This window comes from Hippoglossus hippoglossus, chromosome 16, assembly GCF_009819705.1.
Source record: "Hippoglossus hippoglossus isolate fHipHip1 chromosome 16, fHipHip1.pri, whole genome shotgun sequence".
In the NCBI taxonomy this organism is placed as follows: domain Eukaryota; kingdom Metazoa; phylum Chordata; class Actinopteri; order Pleuronectiformes; family Pleuronectidae; genus Hippoglossus; species Hippoglossus hippoglossus.
This window is the reverse complement of record NC_047166.1, coordinates 13,761,111-13,786,299: the sequence shown is the minus strand read 5'-3', so window position 1 is coordinate 13,786,299 and position 25,189 is coordinate 13,761,111. Positions and strand designations below refer to the sequence as shown.

General features: G+C 44.2%; 1 protein-coding gene across 5 annotated transcripts in view; it reads left to right on the top strand.

Annotated features, from left to right (window-relative positions):
• nbeal2 (neurobeachin-like 2) overlaps positions 1-25,189 on the top strand; it is a 35,791-nt gene that overhangs the window by 1,051 nt on the left and 9,551 nt on the right. For 2 of the 5 annotated variants that reach the window (XM_034611303.1, XM_034611307.1), the window contains exons 2-31: positions 6,566-6,654; positions 6,857-7,021; positions 7,363-7,444; positions 8,214-8,326; positions 8,573-8,655; positions 9,541-9,626; positions 9,705-10,008; positions 10,165-10,271; positions 10,608-10,694; positions 11,615-11,698; positions 11,942-12,040; positions 12,157-12,788; positions 12,875-13,007; positions 13,237-13,356; positions 13,475-13,805; positions 13,945-14,027; positions 14,133-14,225; positions 14,313-14,484; positions 15,523-15,656; positions 17,331-17,490; positions 17,771-17,873; positions 18,041-18,191; positions 18,437-18,592; positions 18,685-18,844; positions 19,745-19,833; positions 19,945-20,646; positions 21,564-21,748; positions 21,929-22,085; positions 23,467-23,610; positions 24,345-24,668. In XM_034611303.1, the coding sequence (XP_034467194.1) occupies positions 6,566-6,654; positions 6,857-7,021; positions 7,363-7,444; positions 8,214-8,326; positions 8,573-8,655; positions 9,541-9,626; positions 9,705-10,008; positions 10,165-10,271; positions 10,608-10,694; positions 11,615-11,698; positions 11,942-12,040; positions 12,157-12,788; positions 12,875-13,007; positions 13,237-13,356; positions 13,475-13,805; positions 13,945-14,027; positions 14,133-14,225; positions 14,313-14,484; positions 15,523-15,656; positions 17,331-17,490; positions 17,771-17,873; positions 18,041-18,191; positions 18,437-18,592; positions 18,685-18,844; positions 19,745-19,833; positions 19,945-20,646; positions 21,564-21,748; positions 21,929-22,085; positions 23,467-23,610; positions 24,345-24,668 (5,328 nt within the window). Of the gene's footprint in view, positions 1-5,357; positions 5,532-6,565; positions 6,655-6,856; positions 7,022-7,362; positions 7,445-8,213; positions 8,327-8,572; positions 8,656-9,540; positions 9,627-9,704; positions 10,009-10,164; positions 10,272-10,607; positions 10,695-11,614; positions 11,699-11,941; positions 12,041-12,156; positions 12,789-12,874; positions 13,008-13,236; positions 13,357-13,474; positions 13,806-13,944; positions 14,028-14,132; positions 14,226-14,312; positions 14,485-15,522; positions 15,657-17,330; positions 17,491-17,770; positions 17,874-18,040; positions 18,192-18,436; positions 18,593-18,684; positions 18,845-19,744; positions 19,834-19,944; positions 20,647-21,563; positions 21,749-21,928; positions 22,086-23,466; positions 23,611-24,344; positions 24,669-25,189 lie in introns of those variants that run through there. The other 3 variants (XM_034611306.1, XM_034611304.1, XM_034611305.1) reach the window with 3 other exon arrangements.

The following is a 25,189-nucleotide window of genomic DNA, read 5'->3' as shown; positions in this document are numbered from 1 at the left end:
GTGGAGGCTGCCCTGTGCAGACCACAGGAGGATATCATGTCCGATCATGTGTCATTGGGCCATTTCACCTGTTGAAAACTTAAGTATGAGGGTGTCTGAAGCTGATCGATCAAAAAATAAGGATGTGTGATCGATCAGGTACCTGCGATCATACAGGTGGGCGTTGCTTTACACCACTTCCTGTTCCTGTTCTTCTTCCCCGTCTGTCTGCCTTGTAGTTGAAGCATGTCACGGTTTGTCTAACGTCATGGAGTCTGTGTTATTGTTCAGGAAGATACTACATTCTCACTTTGAAACACATGGTTTTTGTTTTTGCTTCAGTGGCGGATCAAGGGGTTTTCTACATCATGGGGCCATGAAAGGGGGCCACAATTTACACAGAGGGGCCAACTATATATAAGTCGATCATTGTTCAATGTTCGCTCTAACTTTGAGCAAAGACACACCTCATTGAATATATTTTTAAAATTGCTCCTTGTTCAAGCACATTGTGTATTTCAAAAAAGCTTAGGAAATAACAGTTCCTACTATATTGTCATATTACTGTTCGTATCGTTGATAAGTGGCAGATAGGACAGGGGCCAATAAGATTTCAGCTGGGGCCAGTGCCTTCCTGTCCTTACCCCTCGATGTTTTGCTCCCAGCAGGACAATTTATGTTGATACGCCTGGTGCCAACGTTACTCGTACCACGTTTTAGAGCTGCTAAAACAGAGAAGTATGGAAATGTGGCCGGCCCCATTTTAGTTTGAAAACTCCAGGACTGTGTTTTAGTCTGGACGGGCAGAAACCGAGATGTTTGGAAACAGTGACACAGACACACCCGCTTGCTGATTGGGTTGTTTCGGTCATGACGTAGCCTTTGCTACGTATGTGAATGGTCACGTGACACATGTTTTCAGGTGTGTTAACATGGACGGGGTTTTAAACAGATTTGGAGCCAAAACGCTTGCGTGGACAGGGATGTTTTGGTTTTCAAATGTAAACGCAATATTGTGGATGTAGTCTTAATCTATGTCTCGCGAATACTGAATAAGAAACAACTTTGAGTTTCTCTCTGGTGAGAAAACCCAACCTAATTTGACATCCTAAACTGTCAGTTTGTTTTTGTTTGTGGTCTCAAACGTTGCCCCCTGTGGGTCGAACTGCAGCTCACTGCCCTGGTTGCTCATTAAAGTGCAATGTCTTGTTAATAAGGATGAAACAAATTAATAGTAAGAGTTTTTTATGCACATGCTTTCATGTCATGAGAGAGAGAGAGAGAGAGAGAGAGAGAGAGAGAGAGAGAGAGAGAGAGGCCGTGGGCCTGTGAATAAATTAAGTATTACTATTTAATGTGTTTGCAATCTGCTTCCATGCCTGAGGACAGTCAAACAAGAAGAGACTCCACTCCAAGTTTGCATGTACTGTATTTTCCCTGTGAGGCATGAAGACTCCTCTCCTCCCATCATCACAGAACCATCCTAGAGACCTGCTGTCTTGACAAGGACTTGGACGTTTTACTCTATATATATATATATCTCATTGAATTTTGGTTTTAATTTAGTACTGGGCTTAATCCCGAGTCTGGGAAAACAGCCAGAGGCTTTAAAAAAAAAAAAGGGAGGGCAGAGATCAGGGCTGCAATAATTGCAAAAATGCTCTAAATGCAGCAGTGATGCAAGTGAACGAGAAGTGTATCGCCTCTTGCCGCAGCGTTTACCGTCAAAGTGGACATTGTGGTTACTTTGGGCAGAAGTGTTTCTAATCTACCCGGTTACTTCTCCTCTGGGCTGCTGCTGCAAATACAACTCGTCTGAAAGGAAAACACACAAGCTGTAGGTGCTAACACAAATAAATGACTGCTACAAAGAGTCACCGGTGCATGTGTGGGTGAGTGTGTGCTCTGACAGCTGTCTAGCATCTCTAAGTGCGAGACCACTTCCTTATTAAGCTGCCTCTCGGCTCTCTGTTGCGTCCCTTCAGTTGCCATCAAGGCTGAGAGTACAAAATAGTCTCTCTCTGTCTTGGTTTAAACGCTTCTCACCAGAAAGGGACACACAGATTTCCGAGCTTTCTTGGAAGTAGGGTTTGCATGTGTGCAAATGATCTACCCTCATTGCCCGGCAGCGAATAAGGAGAAGGTTGGCAGAGCTAAGTGACTCCGCTGAGCTTGGTACTAAACGCCACCACCTTCTGTGACTCAGAGTAAAACAACAGGCTTCAGAAAGGCTGCAGAACCACTTCAGAGAACAATCACCTGGCTCTTCGAATCACAACCGTATGTTTTTGTTCTCATGTTAGTCATGTTAGCACAGACAATATCTCTTTTTTTTTTTTTTTTTTTAACTGGACTCATCCCATTCTCACCTGATGGTCTTTATGTTCTCATTCACCACACATCCAGGAAACTGTTGACATTTGCAAATCAGCTCAATTGGAGAAGAGGCATTAATTAAATTTCATAGGCTTTTTGTCTGCCAACAAATCTTTTACTTATAGTGGCAATGGCCTGACGCTCTCTTTTTGAGTCCCATCAAACACACCCATGCAGCTGTTTCACACACTGTAACAGATCTGAATTCAAGTCTAAAAATATTTGTAGGCTTCTGTGCCTCTATTCATGACACTGTTCATACATATGTTAGATTATGGGAGTTTACAGTGTATAATAAAGCTGCGGTGAGTCCAACCAACCCGTGATTCCATCATTTTTGAGGACGTACATCTCGGCCATCGTTTTACGTTTGCAAGAACATAGCAAAGCGTGCTCAGGCTTGTTAGTGATAAAGGAACTCTGCTTCCTCTGATTGTGCAAGAAATCACACACACACCCCTCGCAATACTTTTAAGTTGAGCTGAGGTTCAGCACGGACTGATATGAAATACTGAAAAGCCTTTGTGTGTGTGTATTGGAGTATCTGTCTTGTAGTAACGCTGGTACAAGAATGAGACATTTTCAGTACAAATAACCCAAAGAACAGGCAGCCAATGAAAGAAAAAACAACCCGGGAAGTTGATAATATGCTGTATTGTTGATGGTTATTCAGGCCATGCTCAGTTCACATGCAGACCTTCATACATTGGATAGAGCGTGCCTGTGTCTTTCGTCTCCTGGACTTAAAACCAGCTTTACTGGAACTATTTAAGGGCTCTGCACCCCACACCTTAGAATGTTTTACAGACCAACATAAAACGCTCGAGCCTGACAGGTATGGACATAAACAGAGTCTGATCTAATCACTGAGGGAGTAACATAACTCATCAGATCATGTGCGACTACACCCAGAGACATTATTTTTGGATGTGCTTCTTCCTTAACACAGTCGTATTGTTGCACTGTACTTTAACATCAGTATAATTTGTTTTAATCAGCTGGTTATACGTTTAATTACATTCCAGCTCATGGTCATTTTCTCCACTGATTACTTTGAGGATTTATTTCTCAATTAAAGAATAGCTAATTTGTTTCAAACTGTAATGGGTGTTGGGAAAGATTTACCACAGTCCAAAGTTTAATCTTCACCTGTTCACTCACACAAGTAAATCTACATATGGTCCTATATGTTTAAACACTGGATGGAAGTGAAGAACAAAGAAGCATCTTTTCCAGCTGCTCGAGATCAGTGTGGCTGCAGTTAGATGTCAGACCGGCACAGAAACAGTCTGTGATTAGCTTTGTGATCATTAGCTCGAGAGACTGTGGAAGAGAGTAATTAGAGCCTGCAGTGGCAGAGACAGACCACAGTGACAAGCCAACATATGCCCATGAACCCAGCTGTGAAACCACCTCCTCTGCCGAGACAACAAGTCATGTTTCCTAACTTAAGTCACGTTTCTGTGCATTTATCTCACTTACTGATGCACAATCGATGTACTGCAGAAATCCCATAATATCAAAAACAACCATTCCTTGCTGCTCCCTGTCGCTGTCTTACGAGCCCTGCGGTCGAATTCCCTTGTGTGCCTCGGCCTCCCCTGTTTACCAACAGAAGGGCCAACCGGGAAAAAATCAAAGTGCTCTTTGCTTTCACTTGTGCGGGAAGCCGGAGCGAAGCAGAATGCCAAGCAGCAGAGAGCGACACAGCTGCTCGGCCATGTGCAGGGAGGAGAGGGATAAATGACACTGTTTGTAGGGGCTGGTTCCTCGTGCTTGGTTTGTGACATCTGTTCGAATAGTGTTTTTAATATGAGTCTTTGTGCAGGCCAACATTAAAGAATCTCTGAGCAGCGTCACAAGTCGAACAGCGAGGAAAGGATGTGGATTTATTCAGAGGGGTTGATCAATAGTAATGTTGTAAGGAATTATTTATTTTTAGGATGTGTCAATAGAGACATAAGGCAGGTGTTACCAGGGCTCTGTTCCAATTTCGCTACCAATTTTAACCTCATTGACCAACTCTGGCCTAAAAATCTACATGTTGCATCACCACTCAGCTTTAGTGAAACACGTGAAGCATCTGAGCTCCACACAGAACAGATTCACAGATCCATTTTTACTTTAATATAGACATTGACATAGAAATGTTTTATTCCATATCTTTGGTATTGGCCCCTAAAACCCACATCAGCTGCCTTCTGTAACTGTTTCAACTTTTTGCATAAAAGCACAAGGTAAATAGTACGTAAAGTTGTAGTCACACAGTTTGATTATGACGTCTGTCGTCAAGCAGTCGTCAAGCAGTAATAGTTCAGTGTTTGTTCCAAACACTGAACTATTACTGTCCTTGTACATTGAGCTACGTGTCCTTGTACATTGTACACAGTTCTAATTAATGACGTATCCTAAGGTGTAATCAAAGACAACCACGATCATTAAGTGTTATTATAAAAAAACTGTTATTAAGGAGGAGTCATTCATTTAGCTCCTCCATATGTTTAAGAGACAATAAAACAAAGCTGAGGGAGTGTTGCAGATATTTCTCTGTGCCTCTCCCACTCAAAACTCAAATACCAGATTATCCAGATGATGGAGGCTCAATACAATAGGTTGTTCACAGTTTCCTGTTTTCTCCGAGTCCACAAAGAGATTATTTATATAAAGTATGAGTGTGATTAATGTTACTTTAACACAGTTTTTTTCTTACCTACTAATCAGATTTTGTCATAAAAATAATAGGGGGAAAAGCTTATGAAATTTATTTCCTCTATCTAGAAATACTTGTTGCTTATATTTTGACATTCACTGCTTCAGCTCATCACCTCTCGGTCTCTTCGTCCTCCTGCATGACACTTAAACATTGTTGTTGTTTTTTATGGAGCTGCTTTCATATCTGCTCACATTAGAACCAAAAGAGGAAGGGGTCTGACGAGGACGCGGAGTATGAAGGAAATAAGCTTCGGTTTAATGTCATTTCCTGGTTGCTCAGTTGACTCTGGGAGACTAGAAGCGAGCAAGTCGGACGCTGGTGCTTGTGGCGTTGGAAGTGATGTGCAGCTGCTGAGCTGTGGACCACACCGTGGGCTCGTCTGAGACCGGGTTCGCGAGAACCTGGCACCTTGCTCCGCTGCGTACAATGAGAGATGGACTGGCTCATAAGTCAATGCCAGTTGGTAATGTACATTTCAAATTAATTAGAGAAGACAAGTGTTTTCAGAGTTGCTCCATTCCATGTTATATTTAGCAGAGGAAGTGCCTATGAGAAGTGCCTATGAGACGTGCAGTGAGCTCTAACATATAGAAGGAACCTACATTGTCTGCAGGTTGCTCGTTTATTTGTTGACTTATAGGGAAGTATGATTGTGTTGTACCATGCGCTCTTTACGGTGTGTTATTTGTGTACAATGACTCAGTCTGTCTGAAACAACTCATATCTTCCCTCACGCCGCCCGCTCTGGAGGAAGCGTCTTCATCACTAATGTGCAACAGCGCTTTTACGTGCGTGCTAATGAGAGTGTTCTGGTTGTTCCATCACACAGTACGTCAGGCTACATTCCTCGATGTCCTGTGTTGTGTCGTTTGATGATGACTGGGTTCCTGTAGCACCGCTGGTCTGGATCATCAGCATGGAGTGATGATCACTTAAGGATTGTGAAACAGTCTGTGTTTAAAAATACAAGAAATAATTCAGAGTTAATTGTAGAGTTGACCTGGTTTATCTGGTGAGCTGTTTGTCTTTGGGCTGTTAAAACTGGTGTGAGATTGAGAGGCTGATATGAGGAGCAAAGAGAAGATACGTTGCACCACAGAGGCTGATGTCAAAGCAGGAACACTTTGTTTAAGACAATAACATGTTTACGGTGAAAGGTTGTTAATGCTCACTGCTCTATAGAGAGTTCACTGTACGTGTGGAACTTGTGACTGATAGGAACTTCATTTTGCTTCTTTTAACCTGTTTTGAAAAAGGAAAGACTTGGCTCATGCGTTCCTCTTTGAGGTTCAACATCCTGTTACAAAAACAGCTCAACAGATTTAGTCAGTGCCATGTTTTCAGTCAACATGCATTATTTCATATAGTAGCAAAGCAACCTACCATAGAGCATATTATATTGTTACTACATATTTTACACCTGCTGTATTGTTTACTACTGAGCAGAGGTGTGCAGGGGACTTAACAGCGTTGCATGCTCTTGCCTCCCTCCTGCAGAAAGACGTGGGCTACCTGCAGCAGTGGCTCGAGGCTTTTGTGGTGTCCTTCGAGAGGCTCATTGATGTGCAGTCACTGGAGCCTCAGAGGTGAGTAGTATCAGTGATCTAATGTACGCAAACTAACTATCAAAAAGCCTCCATCAGTTTGTGTTCCCGAGAGCAGGATGAACTGTGACCTTCTTTAGAGATAGCGTTTTGACATGTTTATGTTATGTGTAAACGCAGCCTGTTTGCTACCGCCTCCCCTCCCTTCTCCTCCCCTCTGTTCACACATCTCCATCGCTCCCAGGCTGGAGGAGTGCAGCTCTGAGGTGCCCCTGCTCCCCCGGGAGGTCCTGGTGTTCCTCAGCACCCAGCTTTGGCACAGCGTCCTGCACCTCTCCAGCGCCACCGATCAAAACAGCAGCGCCCCACACCCACTGCTCCTCATCAAGTTCTTCGTCATTGTCTGCAGGTGAGGGGCCAGTGAACCTGTAAACATGTGACATAGAAGAAATAATTAAAAAAAAACAATATGCAGATGTAGTTTTTAGTGATAAAACATTATTCATTCAGTCATTGTTGTATCAGGAAAAATGCAAGAAGGAGTGATGGAGACATAGGGAAGTTGAGGAATACAGATGTTTTTCAGCTCTTCCAAAACATCCTGTGCAGATTGTGTAAATCAGCTGCAACTCAGTGTCAGAACTTGTCCTTAACTTTCTGTAAATGCACCGTATTTGTTTTTAAAACCAAAATGGCCAATTTAGGAAAACATCAGATGGATTAATTGCATGAATTTCTCTCTACTTCCAGGAATATAGAGAACATCGACCAAGAGAAGACCCCCGGCTTTGTTTTTGAAACTATCCGGCTTTTAAATTTCTGCTTGGACCAGGTAAAAACATCATGAACGGTATTTCAAACAGGACGCAGTGTTCAGTGATTAATGATGCGACTTGGCTCCAAAGCATCCTCGGTATATCATGCATGATAAGATTATAAAGTGCCACTTTAGCCAGACTACGCAGAAATGTGATATATAGTAGAGAGGCCGACACAGAATCGATCCTGTCGACGCAGGAGTGTTTAAGAGACCTTGAGGGACCCCTGGGCACCACCTCCAAAGAAACACATGATACCATATCACATCATTTCAATCTTCAAACTATTCTTTTAGCATCAAAATTATGAACAAAGTGCAGACACATAACTAATAGTCAAGTAGTAAAGCTTAAGAAGAAACCCCCTCGACCGCATGTACATCATACACATGCATTTTGACATTCTAGTCTTCAACCAAATCTCTAAAATTCAGCTTTTGACAGAAAGTGGCATGAGGCCTCGTCAGGGGGTTTCGGACGCATGGTGTCGTTATAGTCTCCTGTACATAGCCGATCATGGAATTTAAGGGGGATTTCACAAAGATGTCGTTGCTGTGGACCAACGTAATCAGCTCAGGGCCCCCAGGCAATTGCAAAGCTCCCCTGCCTGTTGATATTATTTGACATCCTGGTGGAGAAAGAAAAAAACTAGTTCACACTGACAAAACGAGAGGGTGATTAGTTGACCTTTTCCTTCAACACGGTTGCACTGCTAAAATTATTCTTCCAAAATGTATCCGCCTGATGCAGCTCCTTTTCTGTCCAAACTTATTTTCTCTGCAGCTAAAACATGGACAAGGCGAGCAGTCTTCTCTGCAGCTGGTTGTGCAGCATGGCCTGGTGCTTTGTGAGAGTCTGTTTGACCCTTATCAGACGTGGAGGAGACGCCTAGCAGGGTGAGTACATGTTGCTTTACTCCGGCGATCACCTGCGTGAGTGTGTGGGAGGTGGAATTTACTCAAACAAAGACCAAAAGATGTTGCCCAACCTTTTGTGATGTGCAACACCTCATCTTGTTTCCTCAAAGCCTTTAAGTCAAGTCTCATTGTTGCCAGCACGATTAGTGGCAATCGCACAGTGACTAGGCGTGAGGTGAGGTAAGTACAGAGTTCTCTGCTGACTTTAGGCTTTGTGTGTTGCAGGGAGGAGGTGAGCTTGCTGGAGAGGAACAAGTATAAGTTCTCCCCGCTGGCCTTGCCAGAGGAGCTGCCTGCTCTCTTCCATGGTGAGACACTCCCTTTCCGTCCAGTCTACCACCCTGATCTCTGTCAGACCTCTCATACCACAAGAATCACACTGTTCCCGCTGCCCAAACACAGCCTACATCTGTCATGCTCGGCTTGAAAATGTAATCAACATGTTTCCTATAACGAAAAAGAACCGGTAGTTCCACTCAGTCGGTATCTGCTTGGTTGTGGTTAAAAACCTAATTATTCATTAAGTGTCTAATTATCAGGTTTGAAACATTCAAACATGATCAGTGAGCCATGTGGGAAAAATCTCTAACTGGGCAAGTTGCAGTACGCGCACAGACTCCACACTGTAGGAGGATTATACTGGGATAGCATGCTGTAATTGGAAATGCTAAGAGCTAATTGTGCAATACCTTGCTAATTAGTAAGGCTTAAGCTTTTCTATGTGATATAACTCTGAGAGACGTCAGTGGCACTCAAGGGAATTTTCTTGAGCCACTTTTTTTTTTTTCACCTCTGCCAAAGAGTTTATGTTTTCACCCCTGTTGTTTGGTTGTTTGGTTGTTTGGTTGTTTGTTTGTTTGTTTGTTTGTTTGTAAGCAAGGTTTCAGAGGGAATACTCAATGGGTCTTGATGAAAAAGGATTGATTGATATTTATATCAATATTATATCTATTCAAATGTGTGAAATGTGATCCAGCTTGATTGAATTTAAGGGACGGTTGAGCCTTGTTTTGTTAATAATTTTCTGCTCCAGTTTATTCTGTTCCCAGTGTCAGGGAGCTGGACTCAGGCGCAGCATGCATTAGGAAATGGGGGATTTTGACTTTGCACTGTGTTAATGTTTTCTGAGTTGTGGTTAAGTTGTGACTGATGTTGTGTAACTGTGTTTCTGGGCTTGACCACCATGTTCACAGAAAGTCTACAGGAAAGCGAGCAGATCCCAGAGATCCTCATGCTCAAACTGGTCCATCTCCAGGGAGCGGTCATCAGCGGAGGAAAGGTCTGTTCATCCTCTTCACCGTTGATTGCTCTTCTGCAAACACTACAACTGATTGCTTTGTTTATTTTTATTTTTCAGAAGAATGGCCTTCTCTCCATCACCTCTCACTCAGTTGAGGACCTGCTCTCCGTTTTGCGTGCATGGTGCTGCCGGGCCTCCTCTGAACCCAAGGACACGGGGCTCCCGCGGATGACCTTGCAGTGCCTGACGGCGATGATCCACCTGTTGCACTCCAGCAGCCCTGCGGAGCGGCAGGTGGAGATCAGGACGATACTGGAGGGCTACTTCCAGCTCCTCAACTGGAACCGTCCGCTCAGCAGCGAGCAGCAAGACCGACAGAGCTGGGAAGACAGTCAGATCTCGCTCCAGAGCCAAATGCTAAGTAAGACCACGTCCAACAGGTCTCAATTCTCGCTGCGTGAGCAAAAGCATTCCCCCTTTTTTTCATCTGTCTCAATCAGCGGGGAGGCCAAAGAATCAATTTCCCCAGTGTGGGATAAATAGGATGAGTCAACATCCTCCTTGTTGTCATTTTTAGCTGCTGTTCCTGAGATCCTGGAGTGCCCTGACAGACCAGTCCTGCAGGCTGTCTTCCTGAAAAACAACTGCTTCGAACACATCCTCAGGCTAATTCAAAACAGCAAGGTCAGACCCCCGACCCCTGTCCATCCAAACTGTGTCTGTCAGCTCTTTCTATCTGCCCCTCTGTCAGCTGGCCTGTCTGTCTGTCACCTTTTCAATTACATTTCTGTGATGTCCCTTTCCTCTTTCATTTGCCCCAAGTATCGCGTCTGCTCTCATGTCTCTGTCTTTTCGGTCAAACTTCCAGCTGATGTTTTGCTCATGTGCATGCCGAAGCTGCAGAGACTCCAGGATCGGTCTGCGTGTGACCGCTCGCAGATGCCCTTTTTTTTTTTTGTCTAATCGTCTGTCTTTTTGTGTTGTGTGTCTTTTCTATTTGGGTGCTTGTCTATCCTGTAGCTCTTTCAGAGCAACAGGCCTATGCCGGAGCCTGACGGTGTGTGCGACCTCGCCACACAGTTGCTCACAGAGGTCGAAGTGGACCAGGTACTCCCGTCCCCGCCTACCCGCTGCGCTTGGTGTCGATATTGGTCTGTCGGCAGGAAACTCAGCCTACTCTCCGCTCGTTAACTGCTCCGAGCTGTTTAAACAGGAAGCTTTAGGCAGGAAGTCTGGCTTGCACACATTTGTAAATAAAGCAGGTAGCACGCCTTTATGTGATAGTAGTTGGAGTTCCCTTTTGTATCTGTTGTATCTGTCCATCTGGAATGCAGGTCCACTAGCAGCCTATGTCACTTAATGTTATTTCCACTGTTTGTTCCACGTGAATCCAACTTCAGACAAACCTAGGGACAAGCTGCTGTTTGCTTTGTGCACATTGAAAAGTTAAAAAAAAATCAGATTATCAGGATTAATCGTTGCTTGTGTGGGAGTGTTTATTTATATCACATTCACAATTAGGCTGAATTCCCTGTTGACAACACTGGGCAAGAGGAGCATGCTCTGTTTTTGTCATGTTGCATGAAATGGTGGTTTTTCAGTGCATGCCTTCTCTTATTTTCCTTGTACTGTAGCTGCTCTGTCGTGTGACTGCTGGTGCTCGTATGAAAGACCTGGCTCGTGTCCTGATGTTTGATGTTTCCCTAATTTCCTTTTAGGGATTGCCTCAGTCTTTTTATTTTTTTGGTGGTTGGCTTTGGTTATTGCATGCTGGGACTATCATTAATTAACAAAGAGGCGATTGTTTGGTGGCTGGTGCAGCAGTTCACTTACTTTGGCTCAGTCGGCTTCATTAATTTTGGCGTGGGGTAAAAAAAGAGAAATGACCTGTATATCCTCATGCAATTTACAGATAATACGAAGGACGATCCTGATTTGTTTTTCTTTTCTTGACCGTGTGCAGTTTAAACCTTCACCTTTTTCAGGCTTTTTGTGTCAACTCAATCAATCACCTTATCTTAATGCAGGTTTGGGAGAAAGGATCAGACAGTATTACGGTTCATGCCTTAGGAGTCCTCACTTCTATCATGAGTAACTCGCCCTCTGCAAAGGTAAGGCCCTGTACGATCATACTGTATATGGTCATATTTCTGTACGCACATCATAAAGCATGATAATACAACAATCAGACCCCTACAATGGCTGCAATAAGTTAGTGCCTGATGAGAAAAGCTGATTTCCGTTCGTTTAGGAATTCATATTGTATTCCCTGCCAATGTATGGAAGTGTGCCAAGTAGTCGTCCCATGTGGAGCAGCATTCTCCAGCCTATTTCTGTCTCGTTTTCCCCCCCAGGAGGTTTTTAAGGAGAGGATCGGTTACTCCCAGCTGTTTGATGTGCTGAAGAGTCAAGGTCAACCCACCAAAAGGCTGCTGCAGGAGCTGATGAACATGGTGAACCACACTCCCTCATTATAACCACTGAGTGCAGTGACAGCCAATTTATTCTTATTAATGATGATCTTATTTTCATTTTCTCCCTTCCCTGTTTACGCCTTCTTTGTCTCCAGGCAGTGGAGGGCGAGCACGTGCACGCTCATCACCTCGGCATTAGTAACGACCAGCCCTTGCTGCTGCTCCTGCAGTGGCTGCCTGACCTGTCGGGTCAGCGGGACCTTCAGCTGCTGGTGGCGCAGTGGCTGGCCACCGTCTGCCGCGGCTCCTTTTCCTGTCGCACCGTGGCGGTGGAGGCAGGCATGGTGGGGGCTCTGCTGCAGGTGCTCTCCCAGCCACAGAGTCTGGACAGGCAGTGTGCGGACGCTCTCCTGGGTCTCCTGCAGGACTTGGGCTCCCTGTGTCTGAAACCAGAGGAGCTGAAGAGCCTCCTCAGACTGCTCAGGGTGGATCAGGACAATGGTGCAGCAATGGGGAGGGTGCACCCCTACTGCACTCGCGTCATCCGAGTGCTCTCGGCCATGGCAGCCAGAGAAGGCCTGGACAGTGCCTTGCAGTACTTTGACCTGACGCCCCCTATGGCAGGCATCATGGTGCCTACAGTCCAACGCTGGCCAGGCAGCGGGTTTGCCTTTCACGCTTGGCTCTGCCTTAACATGGAGTTCCCCTTCTTTCAATCAGACAGACCTCGTGCCAACTCTCGCACAGGTGATGTGGTTAAAGGGCCTCGCAGGAAGCAGCTCTACAGGTAGAAAATCGCAGGGCAGATGATCATGTCATTGAATTGGAAGCATTGCACAAGTTTTGATAGAATCCTGTTTTCTGTCTCTAAAGTTTTTTCACAGCAAGTGGGACTGGACTGGAGGCCTTCTTCACCTTGGAGGGTGTTCTGGTTGTGGCTGTTTGCACTAAGAAAGAGTACATGGCTGTCGCTCTGCAAGAGCACCCACTAAATGACTCACGCTGGGTGAGTGTTTGTCCAACATTTATCCTAATTTAGCCAGTTCCAAAGGAAAATAGATTAAATCAAGGAGAAGATCATGCAATACTGTAGCTTCGGAAGTTTCTCAATACAGTTAATTCAAAGCTGTGAACTGTGAACTGTGACTGTTTCTCAATTCAGAAATAGATTTTTTGTAAGGATCTAACTTCGAGCATTAACATTTGTGTGCCCTTTAATGTCGTCCTCCCCACAGCACTCAGTGGCTATAGTCCACCTCCCGGGCCGTCGTCCATTTGGTCAAAACCTGGTGACCATCTACATCGATGGAGAGCAACGCAAAACCTCTCAGCTTCGTTTTCCGTCTCTCAGTGAGGTAACTGAATCTGGTGTCTAACATATTCTGGGCTTCAACTTATCATGTCATTGCTGCGTAGTTCCGCTCTATCAGTCTAATGTCCTCTGTCTCCCCCCACTTGCACCGGATCCTGCAGCCTTTCACCTCCTGCTGCATCGGCTCTGCAGGCCACCGGACCACTACCACCACCACCTCCCCCAACCTGCCCATGAACCCAACCACCCCCCCATCACCCGAGTTTGCCTTCCCTGCCCACGGCCCCTCCCTAATCCGTTCCCAGTCTTTCCCGGCCTCCTTTGCGGGAGGCCACTGGGGCTCCACATGCGACAACGCTGCACACACCATCCCCGCGGGACTGCAGGACACCGAGTGGGGGACACCCACGTCTCTGGACGGTCTCCTGGGCACCGCCTTCATCTGCCACGAGGCTCTGCAGCAGACCCAGACTAGAGCTCTTTACGCTGCAGGTAGGTCACGCACTGCTAGAATGCATGATAATTGTGTAGCGAAATCCCAGTGTCGGAACATTTGAATAAATACTTGTTGTACATGTCCAAGTGGTGTTTGCATGTTTAAACCGTCACTGCTTTCTTTTCTCCATCACAGGCCCCAATCACGTGTCCTTATTCAAAGCAGATGGAGAATTATCTGATCTCAACAGCAAACTTCTGCTCTACTACACTCCACAGGTGACCCACTGACACGTATACACTGTATTACTCTGCTGTTATTGTGTAAATTATAAATAATACCAGTAAATGATTCTGGTTTATATGCATGTTGTGTTTCTTCAGGCCTTTAAGAGCCAGATATGTCTGGACCTGTCTCCCAATCACCATTATGATGGCAGGCTGACGGGACACAGGGTCGTCAACTGGGACATCAAGGTGAGAAGCGTTTCATGATAATAATTTTAACATTATCTATAATTCACGCAGTTAAATACAGGTAATAAAGTACTTGAATTCCTGCAGGATGTCGTAAATGTGATGGGAGGCGTAGGTGTTTTGTTGCCGCTGATCGAGCAGGTGTGCGAGGCCGAGCAGTTTTACAACAGTGGTCAGGAGATCTCAGACTTGCTCGGACCAGAGCTCACCCCCTCCAGAGGCCCCGCTGCCATGCTGCTGCCGCTGAACAAGTCCGTAGGTCAGTTCGCGTTTAGTTTAGATATTGACTGTGTTTGTTTTTTTCCTGCATTGAACAGTAGATGATGGTAGTGAGAGTGTCTTAATGAAAGAGGGCGGCTCACCTAAACAGGGAAGAATGTTGTAAGCAGGAAATAGTGTTCTTACTGCGAGGGACAGCTTGCCACTCAACAAAAAGTTTACACATCTTCTGCCGCAGGCTAAAGAAACATCTCTTCCGACTACACCTTGGTTAAGAAGGTGATGTCTAATAACCATCGTCAACGCTGGTGTTTATAAAAGAAAACTTACATGAAGCACTTGTAGTTTGGCTTTTTTGAAGATTAATTGTACTTAACATGATTCCTGCTGTTCTCGGTTTGTACCCTCATGGATGAATGCACTTATTTTAAATCGCTTTGGAGAAAAGCATCAGCTAAATGATATGTAATGTAATGTAATGTTATACCTTTTGTCAGAATCCCTTTCTTTGGAGGAAACCTGAGCAAATCAAACAAAACTACCTGCATATTTAGATGTAGGTCAGAGAATGCATTTATAATTTTGGTAAATGATCCTTTAAATACAACTCCATTTTTTTCTGAGTTTGGGGAATGTTGTTGTTCAGAGTTCTGTAATCAAATGCTCAATTGTATGCATGATTTTCTTTTGAGGTCAGACTCTGAACATGTTTTGATCACAGAGAGTCAGCGTGCACACAAGGTGCATGATGCAAGGATAAACAGGAAATGCTAGCCGCTCAAACAAGAGGCTCACAACATAATATAGTAGCTGTTGTGAAATCATTGCCCATAGGTTGCAGAGTCAGCGTGGAAACACTGAGTCATATCATGTCTGTAAAATTGCTGTTGAGCAGCTCACAGCATCAGTCTGTGTGAATAGAGGCATGAATATAATTCGTCAGAAGTGAGACCTGCTACCCTAAGATACGTCCATGCATCCTCCTGAGATAAGATACGGTGCTTTGTAATGCATAAATACAGCTTTGGGTAACACAGGAAATCTTTAAAGTCTGATTTGCATCATTTCTTTCTCTCAGAGGGCCGACTAGAGACAAACAGCATTGCTGCTTTCCTGCTGATGGTGAAGAACCTGATTCGTCATCACCCTGTAAATCAAGAGAGCCTGTTGCTCTGCCACGGGCCGAGCGTCATAGGAGCCATGCTCAGCAAAGTAAGTGCCTCGTGTGTCATCGCGCCGCGGCAAAGTGGGCGCTAATTGCGAGAGACATCTGAAATGGAATAGTTGACCTTTTCTGTTGTATTGCTGCGCTGTAATTGCTGCGTAATGAATGGGTACGGTGTGGTGGTTCTTTCACAGTGGTAGGATCACATGGTCAAGTGGTGGTGGTGGTGGGGGGGTTATGCAGACTTTGTCCGATTGCATGGTGTCTCTCTGAATGAGAACAAAGGATACCATGGTTAAAATCTGCTGCTTGAAAATGTGTTGAAATCCATAGAAAAGTCTGGAGAGATTAAAACAAATTTAAATGGAGCAAACCTCCGCCAAGGTCCAACAGTACCACACACTCATTGATATCAGTTCCCTAAGTGTGCCGGATTTTGTTCATCAAGATCCAGGAATTATTCCCTGGGAAGTCGTAAAAAAATATGTAAAAAAAGAACCCCATAATGTTAAAGAAAGTGATAAAAGTCTTGGATCCATTCTTGCACCATTTTTGGCCCATGTCCCATCCCTCCACTAGCTCATGTAGAAATCCTTTTGCTGCAACCTTAACTGCAAGAGATTCTGAGTTACATCAACATTAAACGTATTCTGTCTTATGATGAACAGTTCAGTTTTCTGAATGATGCAGGATCTTAGAATAATGATCAGTGTTGACCCCTGTAAAGGTGCAGTCTTCAAAATCTGTGGAAGAGACGATTTCTAGGAAGTTTAAACTGTGAGATGTGAATCTTTTAACACATTAATGGTTGCACTTGCTGGCTGTCTGACAGGATATGGTGAAATATATGATGTTAAGGTGGAGCTTCCTGTAAGGGAACAGAGTCCTAATAAAGGCATGGGGTTGCCAGGTTTGGTGGAGCTAAAGACAGAAACACGCACACAGGACATACATTAACCCTAAAGCCTGAAATTATGAATCTGATGCTTATTCTCTTAACAAGTCAGAAACTCTTTCACTCAGAAAAATGTCCATCTCATATTCCCACAGTCCAAGCTGACATCTTCACAAGTCAAGTTTTGTCCAACCAACTGTAAAAAAAAACAATATATGCAGTTTAATGATTTCTAAGGAAAAGGTTTATTTTTGCTTAAATAATGAATGAAACTAGAAGGGCACTCAGTGGAGGGCAGACCTCCGCCAAGGCCCAACAGTCCCCTTTATGAAACCACATTTATATTCACTGGATCTGGCTTTTTTATCTGGATCCTCACAGGTATAGAATAAATACATATCAGTTCCCTCAACATACCGGATCCCCCCCCCCCCCCCCACACACACACACACTTACAAAACCCATGAATTATTCTTGAGGAATCAAAGAGGATGTTGAAAAACACACCTTATCTCGCAATAGTAAAAAAATCCTCGATCCGCCCGCTGCGTTACAACACATCCTTCTACCAAAGTTTCATGGTAATTTTTCCAGTAATTGTTGCGTAATCTTCAGGGGTGAAAATAATGATTAAAATAGTTACTTTGGTCAATAATTAATTAATCAAATATAGCTGTAATCAGTGAAGTTGTCTACTACACAGATACCTTTGGTGTATACGAAACTGAACTGAATCCAACACTGCACCAGTCGTGTCTCACAGATAAATCCAAAAATGTGAAATCCCACATGAACATCCCTCCTGTGTGTGTGTACTCCTGTGCAGGTTCCCGGCAGTATGATCGACATGAACGTGTTAATGGCCTGTCAGCTGCTGCTGGAGCAGGTTTTCAAAGAGGGCAACAGTCCACTTCTGCAGCAGCTCTACCAGCACCTGCTCTTTGATTTCCGCATCTGGACCAAAAGCCATTTTGCTGTTTGTCTGGGTAAGGCCCGAGCAAGTCGAGTAAATGCACCTGTGAACCTTTTCATTTCTGCCGAAGCTGTTCCCTTGTCCCATTCTTTCATTTGTATATGCGCACAAAGACTGAAAGGAGTGAGAGGCGGCTAAAAGCAGCGTAAGGCAGAGATGGAATACATTATTGTTCCGAGTTCCACCCGTGGCGAAGGGTTCAAAGTGAATATGTGCCCGGAGCTTGCACTACAGCTGCTAATGCACTTCTCTTCTCTGGTACATTAACGAAATATATTTCTTTCTTTTCCAAGCACATGTGCAGTACCTGTCAACTGTGATAAACAAAGGCAAGCAGCGCATGAAGAGGAAGTATGGAGTTCAGTACATCCTGGATACCATCCGGACGTTCTACAGGTGAACCTCTCGCTTCCCTTTATGGTTTTAAACGAACACAACATTGTAGATTTAGAGATTGCTTATCAAAGTTTAGGTATTCTCATCGATTTATAGTCGTTCCTGACCGTTGTACTCAGTGAATCATGGCAGGATCATTTATGTCTTTACTGTGTCTCTGGTCCCAGTGTGGAGAAAGATGGCAGCTCTCTGTCCGATGAGAAGCAAACGATCCAGACCTCTCTGTTCACCTTGCTGAAGGACTTCCTCAAGTCTCCGACATCAGAAGAGCTCCACAGCGTCCTCGCCTACATTCTGGCTGTAGGAGAGGAGCAGCAGGTTGAACTAATAAACTTTATCTCTGTTTCTTAAGGGAGTTCGAATTTTGTTATAATTTGACCTTCTCAGCATCATATTTCACTTGCAAATGAAAATTCCTCGATCTTGCACACTTCCTTCTTTCCTTCACTTTTTTGGCATCTCTGACGACTTTAAACTTAAACCTCCCTAAAACATTATATATTTCTTGTATTTCCTCATCCTCTCTCTGCTCTGACCTGATGATCAACTCCTATCCCCACCAGGTTGTGATGGCTCTGGATGTGCTGTATGCGCTGTTGAGGAGCAGCCCTCCTCGGGAGCAGGTGCAGGCCGTGCTGCTGGAGTGGGGCGTGGAGCAGCTGTACTGCCTGCTGCTCACTCCCAGCTTCGGAGACGAGGCCAGAGAGAGGGTGTTCAGGGTGAGGAATGATGTCTGCCCGCCAACTCCGATGTTAGACTCCCCTGTCAAAACAGAAACAAACAAATCACAATTTCCACATGATGTTTTCAGGTTCTGTACAAAATCCTCAAGAGCGAGCGAGTGTCCGAGCGGAACAAGCAGCGCATCAAGCTGAAGGATTTCGGCTACCTTGGCCTGGTTTGTGTCCTCGAAGATGTTCCCGTCAGCATGATCACCGTGCGCTGTCTGTACGAGCAGGTTCTCGCTACAGGTAACGATGAGACAACGTCTTCCCTCTGGTCCAATGAGCTTTAAAACGTATATGACAAAAGAAAGACCTTTACAGTTGTTAAAGCACCTGAAACGTAGGTTTTAAATATAAGGTTTTTCTCTTTAAATATGAAAAAGCAACAATCAAATTGTAAGTTAGAAAAAAAAATATCCTTAGCTATGAATTACTGTTTATTCATCTTAAACTCATCTACTTTGTGCGGACACGCTCTGAGCGGATTTTATTGTAAGTAGTCGTCACCTTGGCAACAAAAGGTCAAGGACATAAGGTCCGTGAGTTTCTCTTATTTATCTAATAATTGAATTTACATGTAAAGGATAACAGTAACAGGAAGTAGATTTCCTGAAAATAACTAATTAAAAAAAATTTTAACAGTGATTTTTTGTAAAATAGAAATTATGTTTCAAAGTTACACTGACACTAGGTTACTTCCATATAATGCTCAAGTATCATATCCCAAAAAAGGGAAAATATTGGTTAACACTCAACCAAAATTTCTTTCAATAATAATTAATAAATCAATATTTACTTTTGTTCTAATAAATGGAGAAACTCTTTCATGGAAATTCCACTGCATCTGCTTATAAACTTAGGAAAACTAACTATTTATTTAAAAAAACTTTAAAGAAATGTTTGGATAGCTTTATTACCTTGGATCGGGTTTATGGTGAAAGAGGCTGTTATCACCTTTCAAACGGATGAGAGACAAACCGTGGAAAAATCACAAACACAATAATATTTCGAGAGCGTTATTCTGATTTCAGAAAATAATTGATTGGTTAAATAAAGTTTCCATCGTGTTTACTGTAACAGAAAGCTGATTATGAAATAGGATTTCCAGCACTTTAAAATGACATTAGATGTGCTGCTGCCTCACAGATGCCAGCCCTAACTTCAGAGACCTCCTGGCTGTGGTCTGTCTGTCCCATCGAGCCGAGCTCACAGTGCGTCTGGACGTCTGTCGCAAGGTCAGTGTGCTCCCCCTCGTCTGATGACACTGCCACTCATCGTTTCATATTTGATCATCACAGTAATGAAAACAAGCTCTGGCTCTCTGTTCCTGTCTGATATCACTGCAGCTCTTTCATCTGATCTACACCAACGAGGATTATGTGAAGCAGCTCGCTAAGCAGCCCGGCTGGCAGGACGTTCTCACCAAACTCTATGTGAAAGAGTCCTACGAGGTCCACACTGCCAGCATTGAAGACTCCAGCTCCTTTGAACCGAATCATCGGCCGCAGCTGCAGCGAGATCAGGCCCTGGTCATAGAGGACACCCGCAGCGACATGTTCCTGAGGTACCGCACCTCGGAGGACATGGAGGACGAGGAGGAGGAAGATGATGGTGGCCAGCGGGACATCTCCGAGGGATTCTCTGATTTATCCCAGTCGCCTCCGAGTGGAGGTGGAGGCCCCCAGAAAAAGTTCACCGGCTCCCACCACTTCAAGTCGTTTGATTCAGTCGACCAGGGCAGCCAATCATCCATCTTCAATGCAGTCGATATCACCTCGTCTTGCCCTAATGAAGAGGGGAGGGAGTACCAGCCGCTCTCGCCCTTTGGTACATCACCTTTAGATTTGGAGCTCGGGGGAATGGGAGACATGGGAACACACACTCCTGCAGGGAGTCTGAATAACACACCGTCTCCTCTAGAGCACTGCAAACCATTTCCTCCACTCAGACCCAGGAAGAGCTCCAGTCTGTCCAATGTGCTGGATGAAACGAGCTATGGGACGGACCCTCCCACTGGAGACACAATCTCCAACACGTCCAACCCACAGGTATGCCTCCTTTTTTATCTTTGATCTCTCATTCAGGCCTCTATTATTTTTGTCCCTCCACCCTGACAAAAGTCCGTCCGTCCACTTCTTTTGAGCAAGATCTCTCAAGAACACCTTCAGGGAATTCCTTCAAATTTGGTACAAACGTTCAGTTGGCCTAACAAATTAACTGATTGGACTCTGGTGGTCAAAGGTCAAATACCAAGATCGCTGTGACCTCAAATTATTTTTTTTCCTATCTCAGGAACTCCTTGGATTTACAGATTAGCTGATTAGAATTTGATGGTCAAAGGTCACTGTGACCTTACAAAACACATTTTTGGTCTCGTGAACGCAACATCTCAGGAACACCTTGAGGAAATTTCTTCCAATTTGGCACAAACGTTCACTTGTTCTTCTGGTTGACAAATGTTAACGGTCAAAGTTACTTTGGCCACATATGTACGTCATAGGGAAATCATTACATCTTGAACATTACCTTGGATTCAAGGATGACCTGATTAGAATTTGGAGGTCAAAGGTCACTGTTACCTCCCAAAACTCTTTTTGCCAACGCCTAAAAAGAATCCTTATTTATTATTACCTATAATCCAACAAATGTTCACTTAGACTCACCAATGATTTGATTTGGGTCAAAGGTCAAAGGTCACAGGGGCCTCTTGAAACAGGTTTTTGGCCTCTTGGGAATTTCTTCAAATTTTGATCAGTTGTTCCTTAGACTCAAATATTAATTGATTTGATTGAAGTGGTGAAAGTTAAAAGGTCACAGTGCCCTCATATGAATCTGAAAAAAGTGTATGTAGACTGAAACTGCACTGGTTGGCAGAAGCATACAACCACAGCGCTGTAGTTGTAGTTCATGTTTGTATTGTTTTAGTTGTTTCCTTTATGAAATGTTGGTGGTGTTTATATTACAGCAGACCCCTGAAGAGGAGCTGTGCAACCTCCTCACCAACATCGTCTTCTCCGTTCTGTGGAGCGGCAGCGGGGCAGAGGGGGCGGGGGACGTGGTGTGGAGGGAGAGAGGACAGGTGTTTTCTGTTCTCACCAAACTGGGCTCATCCTGCCAACTGGTCCGCCCTCCCGATGACATCAAACGCAGGTTAGTGACGTCATTTGAACTTTAATAACTCATCAGTTAACCAACATTTATCAAAACCACACTGAGCCTGTCTCACAATGGAAAAACTAGTTGAACCGCACCTACAGCTGCATCACCCCTTTTGTCAAGATATCTGGAAATACTACCACGGTGTGTGCTCAGACTTTGTTTGTGTGCCAGTTTGTTGGAGATGATGCTGGAGTCGTCTCTGTCGGACCTGAGGGACGCCCAGGGAGTGTCCCTGCCTTTCTGTCCCAGTCTGGTTCGACTACTCAGGCTGCTGCAGGACTTCCTGTTTGCGGAGGGTACAGACAACCGTGCACTGTGGAGTGAAAAGGTAGAACACATACATCACCTGATACACATGTGTGTATATCGCCAACACATTCTGCTCTGCTACTGAAATCCCACATCCTTATTTAAAAAGGTCGGTTGACTATAAAAGCACCAGGGGAGATAATGGAAATATGTGCAGGACTCCATCACTCCTAAACTTAATGAAGTCATCTAAAGATATCACATAAATATAGGATGAGATGAGTTCCACATGAATTCAAAATAAAAGCAATATTTTAAGACTAAGTGATATTATATACATTATTATTCGGTGACGGCTGTTGCGCAGGTGGTAGAGCGGGTCCTCTGCTAACCTGAGAGTCGGTGGTTCAATCACCGGCTCCTCTATTCCCTCCTGTTGAAGTGTACCGTAAACCCCAAATTGCACCTGACATCTGTGTGTGATAGAAAAAGTGATGTAGAGAAGCATTCTGTGAATCTGAGTGCGTGTGTGTGACTGGGTGAATCTGAGGCGCTTTGAGCTTCATATGGAACATTTATGGAAATATGCGTATTCACTTTCTTGCTCAGAGTTAAATGAGGTCACAGATATCACTTGTTGTCCGTGCTCAGCTCAGCTTAGCACAAAGACAGTGACTTCGCCCAGCAAAGAAATAGTTTGGCACACGAAACACTTTAAAACCGCAACTGTTGTTGTCTTTATACTTCAGCTTTTATAGGGATTAAACAAATGAGATGTTTCAGAGCTACACATTCACTTTCTATAAATGATCAGCAACACCAGTGGAATTTTAACCACTGTAGAATTTCAAATGCTTGTCCTCAGGTCAACAGTTCACTTGAGTTTTCCTTCAATCAAATCTTTTGCAGCAGATTTCTGCAATGAATAAACTGGAGGCCCACATTGTGAAATGATGATACAGAACAGATGTCTTTCATCTGACTGTAGTATTGTCTCCATTATGGGTTTAATCATGTTAAATGATTAGAAATTCAATCTTTGAGAAAACTGTTTCTAAATACAATTATTTTTATAACACAGCAAATCTTCAAAGTCAGAACAAAGGCTGATAAAATTATTGGGATGTGATGCTGTAATTTAATTTAATATATTCCAGTTATTTTGCTGTTGAAAGCAGCGGTGACTCCATCCTTAGACGGTAAATAAAAGCAGGAGCAGCCGGGGTGCAGTTGAGGTCGGGTTCTATGTTTAACGTGAGAAGAAATGTTTCTTCTCTTGAGTTAATGCTGGGTGGAGTGGTACATTTGGGTGTAAGTAGCATCTGAATCACCTTTTTAAAAGCAGGTTAAGCTCTATTTAATGTACTGAATGCCTTTAGGTTGTCATAGACGCTAAGGTGTGGGAACAGGTCCGGCCTTCCATTGAATCTTTGTTGACAGCCGTTGTTGTTGTATTGCAGATCTTTGAAGGGGTGGTGAACCTGCTGGACAAGTTACAGGCCTGGCATAGCACCCCTGGCAGCCCCGGCCACACCGAACTGAAGGAGATGGCCCAAATCGGCCTGCGTATCATCACCGGATACATTCAGCAGCAGCACTCACAGGTCAGTGGCACCAACAACTCGTCCTGTTCACCAACCATATATGTAAAAAAATAAAAATAATTCTCACTGCACAGTTCGCTCACAACCCAAGGCTGAACTTTGCAGAAAATCAATTTAAATAGGTTATGGAATTTATTTAACTTGATAAGTTCACTCAGATAAAGCCATAGCAACAAAAAAACGATCCTTCTATGGGTTTCTTTTTAAAGACAATCATTCCTCCCAGAGAGAGGGAGTGTTCAGTATGAAAGGGCAGCTCCTCTCAGACGTATGAGCGCTGCTGCTGCTGCAGCTCCAGGCTGCCGGTTGTGTTCATCTCCAAAGTGGTACAAGTCCGCCTAAAGCCATTTGTTTTTCCAAATGTCAGGTCGGAAATAAATTCACTTAATTGCTCCCTGACATCACAGCTGTAGATCAAAGGTGTAGATACAACAGGCCTACTTTACAAGTAAAACAAGCCGAATATCAGATTCAAATAGAATAAAAACTTAACTAAATATGTTTTTACCTCAACCAAATACATTAAGTAAATAAAATATATTCATATAATTAATTATTCCCTATCCACAGTCTAATAATTCAAGATAAACTAATAAAACAGCCATATGTATAATTTGACACTGTGGTTTTGAACTGTTGAAATGCATGTTTGTTTATCATATCTTTATTATGAACAGAATGGACAGGTTGCTCAGTGTAAAGTAATGTATCCCCCCTCCCCCGGGCCTCTTCAGGTGTGTGTGATGGCCTGTGTGAAGCTCCACAGCCTCCTGCAGACTGTGCTGTGTCTGAGCTGGGAGGAGGTGTGCTTCCTGCTGGGGCAGCTGGGCGCCCCGCTGTGGCCAGGAGGTGTAATGGACGGCAGCAACTGCGTACACCCGGAGACCTTCTCCCAGCTGGTGCCCGTCGTGCGAACCCTGCTCGATCAGCACGCTGACCCCGTCACCCTCCAGAAACTGCTGCCCAACCTGCCCATCACCAACGGCAGCCCCACGTTCGCCCAGGACCTGAAGGTTTACTGTCACACGCTGGAGTGGCAGGGCTTTTATCAGCAAGAGGTCAGTGTGGCAGCTCACATCTTTCATCTTTTGTTTAGGGAGTCGAGAGAGCCTCCTCTTCTGTTTTTGTTACGAAAGTAAAGGTATAATCAACCCTCCACAGAAACTGCTGGCTCTTCTCTTTGTCTCTTCAGCGTACAAACAGAATTTTTGCAATCTCCCTTCTGAGCCTGGTCAGTTACCTCCCAGTGGGTGGCTGAACAATCTAATGCAAAGTTATCAAAATGCTATCACAAGTTTAGAGAGGAAGAGAAACGGCCAGAGGCTCCCCGATGTTTTCGAGCTGACCCTCAGTGTATTTGAGGCGGAGATCAGTTTATGCTCAAACTTGAAGTTGAGATATTTTTGTGAACTGATGCCAAACAGACACACTCACCTCTCGCTGAGCGGAGATTTATCTCTGCTCTGTGTGACACTGCATGTACATAAATCTGTTGTGTTTAGATTACTTCTATACACGGATCCTGCAATACATTATCCAGTGTGGCATAACTTTGGCTGCCTGCGTGGTTTTATGTGTA